At 45.5% G+C, this 16,027-nt stretch overlaps 1 protein-coding gene and 1 long non-coding RNA gene across 2 annotated transcripts in view; both read right to left on the bottom strand.

The window, feature by feature from the left end:
• Positions 1–16,027, bottom strand: part of svilb (supervillin b) — a 50,554-nt gene that overhangs the window by 7,026 nt on the left and 27,501 nt on the right. Inside the window, exons 19-34 of the mRNA XM_029724823.1 lie at positions 14,966–15,452; positions 13,791–13,935; positions 12,251–12,307; positions 10,366–10,443; positions 9,268–9,421; positions 6,153–6,245; positions 5,792–5,878; positions 5,278–5,455; positions 4,819–4,991; positions 4,563–4,718; positions 3,348–3,484; positions 2,311–2,458; positions 1,900–2,045; positions 911–1,086; positions 550–697; positions 91–287 (exon numbers count right to left, since the gene is read on the bottom strand). Of these exons, the coding sequence (XP_029580683.1) occupies positions 91–287; positions 550–697; positions 911–1,086; positions 1,900–2,045; positions 2,311–2,458; positions 3,348–3,484; positions 4,563–4,718; positions 4,819–4,991; positions 5,278–5,455; positions 5,792–5,878; positions 6,153–6,245; positions 9,268–9,421; positions 10,366–10,443; positions 12,251–12,307; positions 13,791–13,935; positions 14,966–15,452 (2,560 nt within the window). The remainder of the gene's footprint in view (positions 1–90; positions 288–549; positions 698–910; positions 1,087–1,899; positions 2,046–2,310; positions 2,459–3,347; positions 3,485–4,562; positions 4,719–4,818; positions 4,992–5,277; positions 5,456–5,791; positions 5,879–6,152; positions 6,246–9,267; positions 9,422–10,365; positions 10,444–12,250; positions 12,308–13,790; positions 13,936–14,965; positions 15,453–16,027) is intronic.
• LOC115169321 (uncharacterized) lies at positions 7,578–8,429 on the bottom strand. Its single transcript, XR_003870843.1, has 2 exons — positions 8,116–8,429; positions 7,578–8,079 (listed from the first exon to the last, which is right to left on the bottom strand). It is a non-coding gene; the product is annotated as an uncharacterized LOC115169321 (long non-coding RNA).

Raw genomic sequence — 16,027 nt, 5'->3', positions numbered from 1 at the left:
ATGTATTGTTGTACTCTAATGGCTGAGGTAGTTCTATATGAAATTTAAAATATGTCAAATCAAATTCATTCATTTTTGGGGGAAACTGACCTGTAGTCAAACTCCAGGATGTGCCAGACATCCACCGACACCGTGCTGATCTCTAGAGTCCTCATCCTGTCCTCTCCTTCTATAGAGCCGTGGCCTCGGCCCACGTTCATCCCATCCAGCACAGTGCTGACTGCTGTCTGGAGTACAGGCAGCATCAATGCTGCATCATACGGCCTGCACTCCCGCCCCGGCGTCTCCTGAGAGAGAAAGGGAGAGGGAGATAGAGAGGGGGGAGGGGTGTAGAGAGAGAGAGTGTAATTCAGAAAACTCTTGGGTCATGGGGTCTGATGTGAAAACAGATAGCGAAAGAAGAATGAAAGGGATAGAGAGAGAAAGAGAGAAGGCAAAGAGAAAGAAGGGTAGACAGAGAGCGAAAGAGAGAGAGAAAGAGAGACAAAGGGAGCGAGAAAGAGAAAGATCAGGAATGAGAGAGAGAAGGAGAGAGTCAGGAGGACATACCTTCTGCTCACTGACTTGCTCATTGGTGTTCTTCGGTTGTGGTTTCTTAGTGTCTGCCCAGTCCAGGAACTTCTCTTTGAACAGGGTAGTCTCATTGTGCTCTGTCAGCCGGCCGAATATGGCCCAGTCAGGACGGCCCTGGCCCTTCCTGTAGACACACACACACGCACAGAACAAGAGAGTGAGAGCACAGGCTTTAGCACAAGGCCTATACACAAAACAATCTAGGACAAACAGTCCCTGAGGTGATGATTTGAGTTGAGTAAGTGGTGGAGAGTGTGTGTGTGTGTGTGAGTGTGAGAGAGAGAGAGAGAGAGAGAGCGTGCCTGCGCGCGCGTGTGTGTGTGTGTTGGTTGCCTGCCTGGGTATGAGTGTATTGCATCCTCCAGGGTCCAGAGGGTTGATATCGCAGCAGGTGTAGTCAAAGGTTCCATTCCACAGGTGTTTAGCCAGCTGGAAGGCTACTTTCCTCTGGGCCAGAGTCACCTCCTTACCATGCCATACATACACCTCACTGCCAAAGTCAAACACCAACACCTGCAGGGGGGCACAAAAACAACAGTGTGCCAGTGTGGCATCAGAATGGGCACAGAGCAACAGCTAGGGCACAATGATGGCCATTCCGGTAAACATTTGGCTGCAATAATATGAAGTTCATTGATAGCAGAGGAGGCTGGTGGGAGGAGCTATAGGAGGACGGGCTCATTGTAATGGCTGGAATGGAATCAATGGAACGGTATCAAACTACGTCCAACATACGGAAACCAGAGCCATATATTTAGAGAGTTAGGACCATAGAATTGGGAATTAATTTAATACGATCTCCATGGTTAGGACCATAGATTTAGGAATTAGAATACTAGCATGGATATTAAGCTTCTTATGATGGGATAAAGGTCAGCCATTTTGGTCAGGGAGTTGGTCAACCATGGTTTGCCAGTGCTGTGATAAGATATTGTATAAAATAATGAAGTTGAATAATTTATCTGCACTCTATGTTTGTTATCTAGCTAGCCAGGAAGTTTTAGAGGAAGGATTCCATTGATTAAAACAATGCAGTCAATCCACAGCCACACACTGGCTGAAATCAGCTGATGACGGGACTTAGACAAGTCGTAAATGCAACAAGTACTGATATTGTATCATACAAGAGCACTCACAGCTTTCCAAGGAAACTAAAATTAAAACATGTCTGTTAACATATATTTTAGAAGCTATTTATACAGAAAAAGTGTATCAAACCCATATAAACTATATTAGAATTATATGACAATATTTTCGGTTGACAATCATTCTATTACATCATTTCTGATACATCACATGCCTTACTTGATCAGTCCAATCACGTACCTCTTTGGACTCCAGTAGATTGCTGTGAGGAACCTTCCCCCACTGGTCATCATCAGGAACCAGCTTGTCATCCAGCAGACGGAAGATACAGTTCGTCTCCACTATGGCACTCTCAAACAGCTCATCCTCCTCTGGTGGCCCGGCAGCTGTACGAGGACACACACAAACATATTAGATATCAAGATAAAGGCTTCTGATGACGCGTAGCTACATCTTTTCAATGAAGTTAGTCCCAATTCTGCACTCTTTCCCAAAGTGTGCACTTGCACACTTCCCGTCATGACTTAACAAATGGTGGAAACTCCCTCCATCCAGCGACTCCGCCAATGCTTTTCAAACAAAGTGTGCAAGTACACATTTTTGGAGGTGGAGAATTGTGACACAGCCATGGCCTCTGATGCTGTTGCTTACACTGGTAGGTTTGCTCTCCTCTCAGGATCTTCCAGAACTCTGTGGCCGCAGGGCTCTGGGGGTTGACCCCCTCTTCGATGGTCTGGATCTGGCTCGCTCTGCAGCCCAGATCCTTCTTAGTCTGGATGAACAATGCCAGCTCAGAAGCCTACAGTACGAGAGAGATACACACAACAACAGAGAACATTTCACTAACGGAAATACATACACTGTACATGTCAATACCGTACATACAGTACAATACCAATACTGTCAGCCCTGAAAGGGGCTTAGGTCAGCATTAGATTTACTTGCAAAGGCCAATGTCAGAGCCTGCTAGTTTTGTCCTACCAGTAGTATTTTATGTTATAATGATGAGGCATTGTTCATCTTGAGAGATCAAGGGTCTCCATGCTCTAACTGTGGGCGCACTGTAATTCGATGTCTGCCTAATGATACCCAAGTTGATACCAGTTAAAAATACTGTAGCCAGTAAAATAAATATCAGGGTTGAAAAAAACGATGTAGCCTAGGGGAATCAAGCTCAATTCACTGTGTGTCTGAAACGGTGTACTATACACAAACAGGACACTTTCCATAGGGAATGGGAGCTGCTGTAGGAACAGATGGGACAGCTCTCTCTTCTACAATGAGAGAACAGCACAAATGAACGGTGTGTCTGTGGCTGAATCCCAAAGGGGACCCTATTTCCTATAAACTGCACTACTTTTGACCAACGGGAAAACACGACAACACATCACCAGCTGTTGCCTGTGTGGGAGACATTAAAGTACATAAAAGCCCATCCAAAAGGCCTTATTAAACATTTGCCTGCACCCTAAAATAACCCCCAAGCTTTTAAATCACAAATTATAGCTAACCCAACCCTAGAGGACTGGGATTAACACACAAGACATTTCCTTAATCCTGGAAGTCGTTTTTCACACTGACACAGTTGGAGAGACGAGGACTCGCTTTGCCTTTCTCGCCCATCATCATGCCCACACACACACAAACACACACACACACACACGCACAGTCAGGAAACAGGGACTCACTTTGGCTTTCTCGATGACATTAGCGAACTCTCCCATCCAAACAAAGCAGTGTTGAGGAGTAACCAGGAGGAAGCAGTCGCCACTGTTCAGGGTGGAGGCTCTGGGCTCCACTAGTCTGGTCTGGACGTGACGGCGGCCTGGGTAGATAAGAGAGAGGGTGAGATTGTGTCTGAAATGGCACCCTATCCCCAATATACTGTAGTGCACTACATGGCACCATATTCCCTGACAAAAGCTTCAAGGGAATAAGGGCCCATAGGGCTCTGGGAATAGGGTGACATTTTGAACGCAACCTGAGGCTCAGGATACAATTCATTCTCTGTCATGATCCGAGCAACTCTGCTATTCTGGGCTTGATTATTTTAGTCTAGAAGGTGGACACGGTCACATCTGCACAGGAAATCACATTCTTGATTTGGTGTGAGTGTGTGTGTGCGTATGTGTGTCAACCACATGTTTTAACTATCCCAACATGACCCTCTCTTTCCAACTCTAATCTATTTCCTCCTTATCTTTCCCCTTTGCAAGACTGGCCCTAATATCTTGTGCTCTCTAGCAGGTTGAACACACACACACACACACACACACACACACACACACACACACACACACACACACACACACACACACACACACACACAAAGGTTAGCAGACAACACAGGTTAGCAGACAACACAGGTTACCAGACAACACAGGACCACAGGACCCTGCCTGCATACCAGACTCTGATGGATAATCAGAGAAAGAAATTCAGGGTGCATCTCAAATGGCATCCTATTTCCTAAAAGTGCACTACTTTTGACCAGAGCCATATGGGCCGTGGTAAAAAGAACTGAACTATGAAGGGAATAGGGTGCCGTTTGGGTACAACATCCTACTTCGATGACGCAGAGTTCTCCAGAAATAACTTCATTTGTTCTCTTTACCTGTCCTCACCTGTCCTCATTCAGGAACAACCTGGCTGTGGAATATTCTCTGTCCTGTTCATATGTTCCTATGACATTGGTCAATGTCAAAATAAATGCTGGTCTTGAATTGATACAGCTCACCTCAAAACCAAAGTTTGTCAGACGTTTTAAGACCTTAAAAGTGGGTGCGATGAGAATATATCCCATTAGGTATGAAACGAAAGAAAACTGACAGAAACAGGGAGGTACTGTATCTACATTTTGAAACAATGTGCAATAAAGCTCAGTAATGCAGTAGGCATCTCACCTTTGACCTGCATCAGCATGACGTTCTTGTAGGGCACAGCGCTGTTGTTGGACATCTGCTCTGAGATGTTGACGCTCCTCAGACTCACGTTGCTGAAGTTCTCCTTACTGGCCAGTCCAGCCAGGGCCGCGTCCGAGTACTCCGAAGTCTTATTCACTAAAACTCACAGGACAAGGAGCGTGTGAGTGCTAGACACTATGTGTGACACACAGGCACACACACACTCACTCTGACTTGCACACACACACACACTCACTCTTCTCATCCTTGATCCTCTTGCTCTCTATGAGGCCGATGTTGAGTCTCTGCTCAGTGTACTCGTGTCTGATGTCCTCCCTGGCCGCCAGCATCTTCAGAGGGTTCTTAGACGCCTGGACGTTCCTAGATGGTCTCACTGCTCGTTTGTGCTGCGCAATGGCTGAGGTCAACCTGCATAGGGAGGGACAGAGGGCAGGAAGAGAGGGGGTGAGGGAGAAAGGGACAGGAAGAGGGGCAGAGAGGACATGTAGATGTAGTGAAACTCCATGCAATGGAGCTACACCCAATGCCACATGTCTGCTCCGACCAAAGTAGGCTTGCAGAAATCCTGTAACTCCAGAATTCCTCCTGATTCCAGGAATATTAGAACCAGGATTTCTGGAAGATGTTTGGGAAAGTTAACAGAATGTTGCAACCCGAGAGCAAAGACATCATTATTTGGTAAATCATTGCTTACTTGGGCGCCTGAGTGCCGAAGATGGCATCAAAGTCCTCGTCGATCTCGATCCTGCTGGGCATGCGTGGGAAGTCAGCCACATGACGGTAGAACTTGGAGAAGATCTCATCATCCATCCTCATCACCTCCTTCACAGCCTTCTCTGTCACGGTCAGAGTGGTCTCCTGAAGACCTGCCACTAGGGGGAAACATAGTAAAGTAAGCCTTGTCCAAGCCAGAGCAGCCCATACGGCAGGAGCCCATCTGCTCCCTCTCTGTCACTGTTAGGGTGGTCTCCTGAAGACCTGCCACTGATAGAAACACAGTAAAGGTTCAATCACTACTGTAAATGACTACTGTAACAGACTTCACGATGCTTGATTAACAGAATAGCTTCCTTCCTCACAAGCCCACACTGGTATTCGATATTTGATCTTCTGTCTCACAACACTCTTGAAACATCTTTCGCCAGCTACGCCACTGTAAAGCATTTGCTGGTGTGGGTAGAGGCAACTGAAAAACTATTAGCACCAACCTTTACTGTTCAGACGTCCCAAAAATGTCTCCAATTTATCCAGCTTTTTATCCGACTCCAAGTTCATCTCTGGTCTGGCTTCGATTTCTGGTGGATAAAACACCAGACCAGACAACAGAGTTACAAATAATCCTGACAAATATACTATGGTCATGTTGTGATTGTATGTTTTCGTAGAATTGTGATTAGGGTTAAACAATTCTGGTAATGTTCTCCAAATCTCGGCTGGAAGATTCCTTGAACCAGGAGGGAATAAGCAGGAAATCCATGTATCCTCCAACCAGAATTTCAGAAAAATTGGGGGAAAGTAATTGGAATTCTGCAATCCTACATTGCATCTTTCATTAAGTGTATGACTGACCCTCCTGCGGTTTGATGACAGGCACGTTGCTCTTGAGTTTGGTGGAAACAGGAGACAGGATGGGGCTGATGGCTGAGGAGGAGGCTGCCAGACCTGCAAACACAACCACACACACACACACACACACACTCTGAGAGGAAAGAAAATCATACTATCCTCTAGGGTCCAGAAACCTTTCTTGTGATTTCACTTGTTTTTATAAACTTACCCCAAACAGCGAATCACTTTCTCATCCTTGTTGTGCAATATGGGGGCCCTGAAAAAACACGAAAAAACACCCTATACGTCCTTTTAGAAACAGCAAAGATCTCAGCATAGTGATGCAGGTCTTCAGATATTGTACAAATGAAACTGTGTCATTCTGAACTTTATCCGCAACGTTATATTCACTACTTTTGTGCGACTCGAGCCGTTTCCCCTATCCAGCTGTTCCATTCTCTGTGTAGCCTGCTGCTACAGGTAACTGCCAAAATAAAGGAAACACCAACATAAAGTGTCTTAATAGGGCTTTGGACCACCACGAGCCACCAGAATAGCTTCAATGCGCCTTGGCATATATTGTACAAATGTCTGGAACTTCCTGTGTGGATGCACTTGCTTTCAATATTCTTTGTATCCCTCATTTTCTCAAGTTCTCCTTTATTTTGGCAGTTGCCTGTAGAATGGACAGAGAGGTATCACTCGAGTTTCAACAAAATTGAATATAACCTTGCGGATAAAGTTAGGAATGGCACAATTTCATGTGTACAACATTTAAAGATCTGCATCACTATACTGAGAGATTTGACATTTCTAAACGCAATGTTTTTGGAGCCTTTGATCATGTTTTTTCAGTGGCCCCATACTGCACAACGAGGATGAGAAAGGTGAAAAAAGGTGTCTGAACCCTTCTAGAACATGCCATTTACTTCAAAAATAGAGATTTGGTTTTCTAAAAGAAAATGTCTCATTTAAGATCTATTGGTGTGTAGTTGTTGTGATCATCTCATATGTTGTTTGTTATGTATGGTGGTTATATATGTGCCATCCTGCCTATTAATTCCCCTTGTGAAATAAATAGTGTTTTGATATTATTTTTATTATATTTTTTTTATGTAGTTGGGGAGTTGGGTAGCCTCAGTGGACTTGCACATACCTTGGTTTGGCTGGCGCCTAGCCGAATTCCACTAGTGTCACGCCCTGACCATAGAGAGCCTTTTTATTCTCTATTTTGGTTAGGTCAGGGTGTGACTAGGGGGGGTGTTTCTATCTAGGTGTTTTATGTCTATGTTGGCCTGGTATGGTTCCCAATCAGAGGCAGCTGTTTATCGTTGTCTCTGATTGGGGATCATATTTAGGCAGCCATTTCCCCACTGTGTTTTGTGGGATCTTGTTTTGAGTTAGTGCATGTAGCACCGCTGATGTTACGGTTAGTTGTTTTTTTCCTTTTGTTTTGTAAGTTTCACTAAATAAAATATGTGGAACTCAGAGCACGCTGCGCCTTGGTCTGTCTCTCCACACAACCGTGACAGCTAGGCAAAACGAACAAGTGTGCTCGCATATCTTCGACCTTCACTTGAAAAACGAGAAAAAAGCTGCAATAGTACCGTTTGTCCACCTTGAGACACCGTAGCCAGTATACACTTCCTCAAAATAGTCAGAATTAATCTAAGATAACCAAGAAATCTGTCGTTCATTTAGAAGTTTTTGCCCAGGAGATCTTAGACGTGCAATTTTACATCTAACTAGGATGTTTGGTGCAGTATTCTGAAGTGAAAAAAATTGCATGAAAATGAGTCGTCTATCGTTGACAAAGACAACCTACACTTAATTGAAGAATTCCTACTGTTGCCCAATCACCGACAAAGGTGCGTAGACTTTGGCTTAGGAACTTCGGTTTGCCTCGAACATATTTTGTGTGCACGAACAGCTGAACAGCTGTACTAACCTTTCTTGACCATGCGTGCAGCCCCTGTGAACTAACCTTTCTTGACCATGCGTGCAGCCCCTGTGAACTAACCTTTCTTGACCATGCGTGCAGCCCCTGTGAACTAACCTTTCTTGACCATGCGTGCAGCCACGGTGTACTAACCTTTCTTGACCATGCGTGCAGCCCCTGTGAACTAACCTTTCTTGACCATGCGTGCAGCCCCTGTGAACTAACCTTTCTTGACCATGCGTGCAGCCCCTGTGAACTAACCTTTCTTGACCATGCGTGCAGCCACGGTGTACTAACCTTTCTTGACCATGCGTGCAGCCCCTGTGAACTAACCTTTCTTGACCATGCGTGCAGCCCCTGTGAACTAACCTTTCTTGACCATGCGTGCAGCCACAGTGTACTAACCTTTCTTGACCATGCGTGCAGCCACAGTGTACTAACCTTTCTTGACCATGCGTGCAGCCACAGTGTACTAACCTTTCTTGACCATGCGTGCAGCCACAGTGTACTAACCTTTCTTGACCATGCGTGCAGCCACAGTGTACTAACCTTTCTTGACCATGTGTGCAGCCACAGTGTACTAACCTTTCTTGACCATGCGTGCAGCCACAGTGTACTAACCTTTCTTGACCATGTGTGCAGCCACAGTGTACTAACCTTTCTTGACCATGCATGCAGCCACAGTGTACTAACCTTTCTTGACCATGCGTGCAGCCACAGTGTACTAACCTTTCTTGACCATGCGTGCAGCCACAGTGTACTAACCTTTCTTGACCATGCGTGCAGCCACAGTGTACTAACCTTTCTTGACCATGCGTGCAGCCACAGTGTACTAACCTTTCTTGACCATGCGTGCAGCCACAGAGTACTAACCTTTCTTGACCATGCGTGCAGCCACAGTGTACTAACCTTTCTTGACCATGCGTGCAGCCACAGTGTACTAACCTTTCTTGACCATGTGTGCAGCCACAGAGTACTAACCTTTCTTGACCATGTGTGCAGCCACAGAGTACTAACCTTTCTTGACCATGCGTGCAGCCACGGTGTACTAACCTTTCTTGACCATGCGTGCAGCCACAGTGTACTAACCTTTCTTGACCATGCGTGCAGCCACAGTGTACTAACCTTTCTTGACCATGCGTGCAGCCACAGTGTACTAACCTTTCTTGACCATGCGTGCAGCCACAGTGTACTAACCTTTCTTGACCATGCGTGCAGCCACAGTGTACTGGGTGGAGTCGTTGGCCACCCCCTTGCCTTTAGACACCCAGGACTCCTCCCGTGTTGAGATCATCTGCTTCCTCTCCTCTATGGACATCTGAGCCTGGTTCTCCATCTCCTCTCCCATCCTCTGAACACACACAGTTACACAATGTTACCTACTGGTTAGTACAGGGTTTCACATAGGGTTAAATGCTGTACAGTAAGGTCACCAGTGATGTATTGGTTAATAAATAGGTGGGTAAACGTTGATCACCGTTCGCTGTGACTAAAGTAACGCTCCCTATACTTTAAATGCATTTTTTCAGCAAAAGGTGGATAAATGCTCACGCAAAATAAAAAAGGTGCGTAAACAGTGTTTACCCTCCACTACACCACTGAAGGTCACTGTATCACTCTGATAATATGAGAAGAACAAAAAAAGTGGAAATCAGTAGTGGCTGGTGAACGGAGGATGACTCATAGCCATTAGGCTGGAATTGTATCAAACACGTAAAAACCATGCCGTTCCAACAATTCCATTCCAGCCATTATAATGAGTCCATCCTCCGACTTAAAGTGACACCAGCCACAACTGCTCTGATTATACGAGGACAAAACCATGGAAATGATAGCAACACAGGTCAGTAGCTTTGTCTTTGTAGGACAATCCCATAGAAGTGTAATACTACTCATGCACACAAAACAAAGAGGCAGAGTACAGTAAGTAAGTAGCAATAGGGGGAGGGGTTCTAATTGTGTGCACACTCATTAACGTAACTAAATTAGATTTTAGTGGACAGGGAAAAGACACATGCATAATCACCTAACCTTTCAATGACATGCATGAAGGGATAATGGAAGACCACCGGCTGAGTCTTAAATGACACCCTATATAATGCCCTACTTTTGAACAGGCCCCATAGGATTCTGGTCAAAAGTAGTTCCCTAAATACGGGATAGGTGACCAGAGCCCTATGTGCCCTGGTCAAAAGTAGTGCACTATATAAGGAATGGGGTGCAATTTGAGACACAGCCCAAGCTTCCAGTACAGGCAGAACAGTGAAACATGGCAGTTCCGGTGCGTGTTCTTACCTGACTATGAAGGTCAATAACTTGGCACTTATGGCCAAGGGAGATTGGAGGAAAATATGTGGAGGAAAAGACAGGCTCCTAAGGACAGAGGTGATTGGATACGTGGATAAGAGGAGAAGAGATGTGGAGGGAGGAAATAGAGAGGGATAGGGAAGAAAGTTACAATCAGGCAGACATATACAGAGGGATGCTAGAGAATAGGGTTGGGCAGCCAGGTATATGATCATACCGTATACCGGGGTATTTTGAAGGTATGAAAATCTGGATACCGCCCCAACGCTACTGGAGAAAGGATGCAAAGGAGAGAGACCATACCATTCCAAACCAGAAATGATAATTGTGACAAAGAGACCCAGAGCGAGATACTGAGAGCCACTGAGGGACAACTCACAGAGATTATTTTGGATAAATCAAGTCTGAAGTCATGATGATGTTTCCATGGCTGAAGCAGACTGAGCCGGCGTTCCCCGGTCAAACGTTTATCTGCTTCACAGTGTATTTTCCCCTTTAAACAGAGACAACATCTCCAGAGCACCATCACCTGAGCCCTCACATCCATACACTTCACATGAAATGCAAAGACATGCAACAGTGGAGTCTGGTGAGGGGAGGGGAGGACGGCTCATAGCAATGGCTGGAATGGAAAAAAATGGAACAGTATCCAACTCATGGAAACAATGTCTTTGATGTGTTTGATACCATTGCATATATTCCGTTCCATCCATTACTGTGAGCCCGTCCTCCGATTGAAAGTCCCACCAGCCACCACTGGCGTGCAAGTGTTAAGTGTTTAATCATGAACATATACAGAGGTGCTTGAATACGAATTCATCGGTAACTGGCAATGCACATTGCAGCTGCTGTACCCAATACCCATCACACAGCTGATACAAATAACCCACTCATCATCATGCTTTGATTATTTGAATCAGCTGTGGGGTGCTAGGGCAAAAAACTAAACGTGCACACAGGCGGGACCCCAGAACCGAATAAGGGAAACCCTGGTCTAGACAAGCACAGTGACTGTCTCAGTGACAATCTGTGATACAGTCATGAAGAGAGGCCAATTGTTCTGTCACTACTGACTTACAGTGGTTCTTCCTTTAAAAGTTGCGGCGTACTGCAGCACAGCTTGCGGGGTGCCGCAGAATTCTATGGCATGTCATTTAAGTGTCAGCCATTGTTGCCAGAATGACGCAATTTACCACAATCTGCCACCATCTACCACAAACGGTTGCGGCATAAGCTCAAAACGTTTAAAGGAAGAACCACTGTATGTAATGAATCTTCATTTATTTTGTTGAATCAAGTCTCTCTCCATCACTACTATGCAATGTGCAGTTCAAAAAGCAAACATTTAGAGGCGAAGAACAAGCAGTGACTGGCAGCAACGTAGTCACAAACACATCGCATCTTATCTCTGAACACTATAGCGTAGCTAGCTATATTGACTTCAAACCAAGCAAAAGTGCAAGAAGTTCAATCGAAAGCTTAGAAAAAGAAGCAGTCAAGTCCATCACCAGCATCCCATAACACAGCCACAAACCATCAGAGGTAGGATAGGATCAGACCACAGCAGCACTGAAGAGCAGTGAAAAGCAACACTGAACAACTAGAGTAGCAAATTTCTGGTAATTTGCCCAAAATTTCCAGGTTTTCCAAGGAGGGAATAAGTAGGAAAATCGGGGAATTCTTCAGCCGGGATTTCTGGAAAACCTGGGAATTTGGGGAAAGTTCAAAATATTTTGGAACCGTCATCAGACCACAGCAACACTGAACAGCAGTGAACAACAGAACAGAAGAGACTGAAAGAAGCAGCAGGCCACACACAGAGCTTAGTGGACCACCGTTGGCACTGGGGCACAGCACCGTCGTCAGGCCTTACCCACAGCTGGTCAGACACAGTGACAGCAGCGAACTCATCAATAACCATCCCTTCCTCCTGAAGACAGGGGAAACACAGAACACGTTCAAAGGGAGAAGGCTAGTGCTAGGCTAGCCTAGTAGAAAATGTGCCAAACAAGACAGAAATGTTGTCTTGTCAAATATCACGTGACATATATTTTGGAATCTTGGCTAGTAGAATGTCACCTTGGCTAGTAGAAATTGTGGTCTACTAGCCCAACTGGCTAGTGCCCAAAATCTTTCAATTACAACCCTAGCCCCAACCCATTACTGTTGCTACTGTAACATTAGGCTTAGGAGAAGTGTGATCAACGGGAGGATTTAACATGAAGTATTAAGTACACAAACAGACAGGATTTGACCCAGATTACAGCACAATGGGGTGCATCATTAACAGAAAGGAGGGGCGATTAAATTATTCCAAGAAGTCAGTGTCTCTGTTTTAGATATAATCTGAATTGAATATGCTCAGTTAAACCAGAATTTTTGTGAAGTGGCATAGAGTAGACTAAATCATTAATTCACCGTAATACTGTACCTTAAAAAGACAGTACATTAAACAATACATATAATCACATGCCATTCTGTAACCATATTGTCAAATTACATATTGGTGGCATTAGCACTAGTTTAAGTGAAACTGAATCTTCAATCAGAGTGAGCAATTTTGACTTGCTCTTGTCCCAGTGTAAAGTAGAAAATAGATTTCTCCAAAGGCCCCAGATTGCTAATTCCACAGGGAGACTTGCCCATATGTTCCATGCAGGGCTGTGTTGGCCCCAGGCACTGGTCCCATATAGCACCCTATTCCCTATATTCGTCTTTTGATCAAGGCCCATAGGGCTGTGGTCAAACTATGGTCAAAAGAAGGGCACACTAGGGAATAGGGTGCCAATTGGGACACAAGGGGGCACCAGCCCACTAAGCTGAGCTGATCTCACACTGGAGCAGATGGGGCTGATGAATGGCAAGGGGGAAATGAAAGGCACCCCTCATATAAAGACCACGAGAGGCCCCTTTAAAATGGCAACCAGGAAGAGTGCCCTAATGAACCTACATAAAGATTGTAAGCACAACAAATGTGTAGCATGTCACGAAACGGATGACGTAGTGCACAAAAAACAGGGCCCACTTTTGGAAGGTGAGCATCACTTTCGTTAACAAAAAGTGTATCTTTAACTTAAAGTATAACAAAAACAATGAGCACACGAACGGTTTATGTGAATGCATCTAAATCCATGTTACTGTAATCATTTTGTACTGTATGGGTAACGGGTTGAGTAATGATGGTTCAGTATGACAAAGTCTGGGTCGTTGAAACACATTTCATTCATTATCACATGATCTCAATAGACATTTTGTGAGGTGTGGGGATGCTGCTTGTTTTACTGTTGTACTGTTGTAGTTATAGTGCAGTACAGTGAACCTCCACAGAGTGTGTTTGTTTGTATCTCTTTGAGCCCACAATGGGGCTTCTCTTTCCAGATTCAATTTGGAGGTCCAGCTGTGTGTAGTCTCACCTTCTTCTTGTAGGTCTGCTCTGCCTCCCATCCCTGTCCTTGTACTGTGGAGTGTCTCTCAGTCACAGCCACCTTTACCACTTCCTGCTTCTTATTGATCCTGTTCCTCCAGTCCTCTTCACCACTCTTCTTCAGCAGGGCCAGCCTGACAGAGACAGGACACATAGGTACATGAAATCTTAAGCTAAAAAGTACATTTTGCATGAACTACATCATCATGCACTGACTTTTATACACAACAAGTCCGTTTGGTGGAAACATACCGCTGGTGGAAAAATGCGCATATTTTCTTTTTGCGGATTTTAGAATATTCGCATGAAAATCTGTCGCCAGTTGCATGGAAACCGAGCTACTAACAGTCTGACAGGGCCAAAATGAGAGCAGTACTGTAGAACAGTAGCTAAATCTACTGAAACAGCTTTTAATCTCTAAGGCTGCATCCCAAATGGCACCCTATTCCCTTTATAGTTCACTACGTTTTGGGGGGTAGGGGGTGGCAGAGTGGGATTTGGGATGCAGTCAGGTCATAAGTAGTGCAATATATAGGGAACAGGACACGGGTGCCATTTGGGACACAACCTAAGGATGTCTACAGACCGCAGCCTGCTCTCCGTCTCCTACGTCCCCTCTCTCCAGGAACAAAGAGGGAAAATGCACAGTGGCCAGAAATAAATCACTTTCACCTCAAAGAGAGGCAGAAACTTAGATCCCACAAGGACACAGAGGGACTCTGTGGGTGCCCCAAATGGAAGCCTATTCCCTATATAGTGCCCTTTTTCACAAGAGCCTTATGAAAGTAGTGCATTATGTAGGGAATAGACTACTATTTGGGAACAGGCAGAGGCTCATTCACCACCGCCTCATTCTGTCTCATATTCTTTACATTGTCACGTTTTACAGAGACAACAACGCAAATCAAGGTGAAATCTTTGGCAAGCCGCTATGTCGCCTGAATAATACCTGCATCTTTCACAACAGAGAGCCCATTCAGACAATTACAAAATTCCGGTAACTTTCCCATAAATATAGAAATGATGGTTGGAAGATTCCCGGCATCAGAAGGGAATAAGCAGGACATTTTCTGGAAACGTATGTACAGTACAACACCCTGCCATGTAACCACCCCCATTTGAACTACAGTTGCAATTGTTACAGAAACCCAGGCACAGACTAACCTTTCTTTGATGGACATCTGTTTGGAGGACATCTCTGAGAGTTCTGTTTCGCTGGGGGAGAGGAGGTCGGAGACACTGCGTCCTGCGATGTCGTCACTGTAGTCCAGAGGCAGGGACTGAGACTTGACCAGCGGCTGAGGGAAGGACGTGGGCTTGGGCAGAGTCTGGGGGGCGGTCTGGGGAGGAGGAGGCTGGGATAAGGACTGGGGTCTGGGTTGAGTGTGAGGGGTTAGCTGAGAGTAAGGCTTGGGTAGTGGCTGGGTGAAGCTCCTCTCCCTTTCCTGGGGCTTGGGCTGGGATTGGGCTGGAGGTTCCTGGGTGAAGTGCTGGTGAGGTTTGGAGTATGGCTGGGGCTCAGTTTGTGGGGGAGACTGGGTGAAAGACTGGATCTGCTGCTGTTTCTGCTGGCTACTGGAGGTGTGAGAGACACTCCTGGGCGCTGCCGCTGTTGTCACAGTTCTCAATGACACACTGGTGTGCTCGGTGTCTGTAGACATATAGACAGCCACAAACACGCACACATGCACACAGAAATTGCATTGTAATAAATCCACAGTGTAATCAATACTCACACGGGGGGAGAAGCAGACCTCAATAGCAGCCCCTCGTAGCACACATGCACGCATACGCACGTGCGCACACCGCGTACAGACACACATTGGCGACTGCCAAGATTTTGCATACAATCGTCATGATCAGTGTTCAGTTCACATGGTCTCTAATGCTCAGCCGTTGTCTATAATGTCCGTGCTCATTCATGCACAGACAATTGTTCTCCGTTCCTTTCAGGGTTCCTTCCCATTGTTCTCTACGAGTGTTCTCTCTCTCTCGCACGCTTTGATATAAGACGACCCTGCATCCTCTGGACACAATGTATGCTGACAGTCATCCAGACACAAGGACGGATGGGCCAGCCGTGTTACACTGTCTATCTGCACTGTCTGTCTACCCTACCGGCACGGCGGAGCACAATGCCAATGCGTAAACCAAAGCCTGCAACACTGACGTCCATCCATGACATCCACAAAAAACATATCCACACCTCAATCATACTTGATTTCC

This window comes from Salmo trutta, chromosome 31 (genome assembly GCF_901001165.1).
Source record: "Salmo trutta chromosome 31, fSalTru1.1, whole genome shotgun sequence".
Lineage (NCBI taxonomy): Eukaryota > Metazoa > Chordata > Actinopteri > Salmoniformes > Salmonidae > Salmo > Salmo trutta.
Note: the sequence above shows the minus strand (reverse complement) of the source record. Positions and strands in the feature narration are given on the sequence as shown.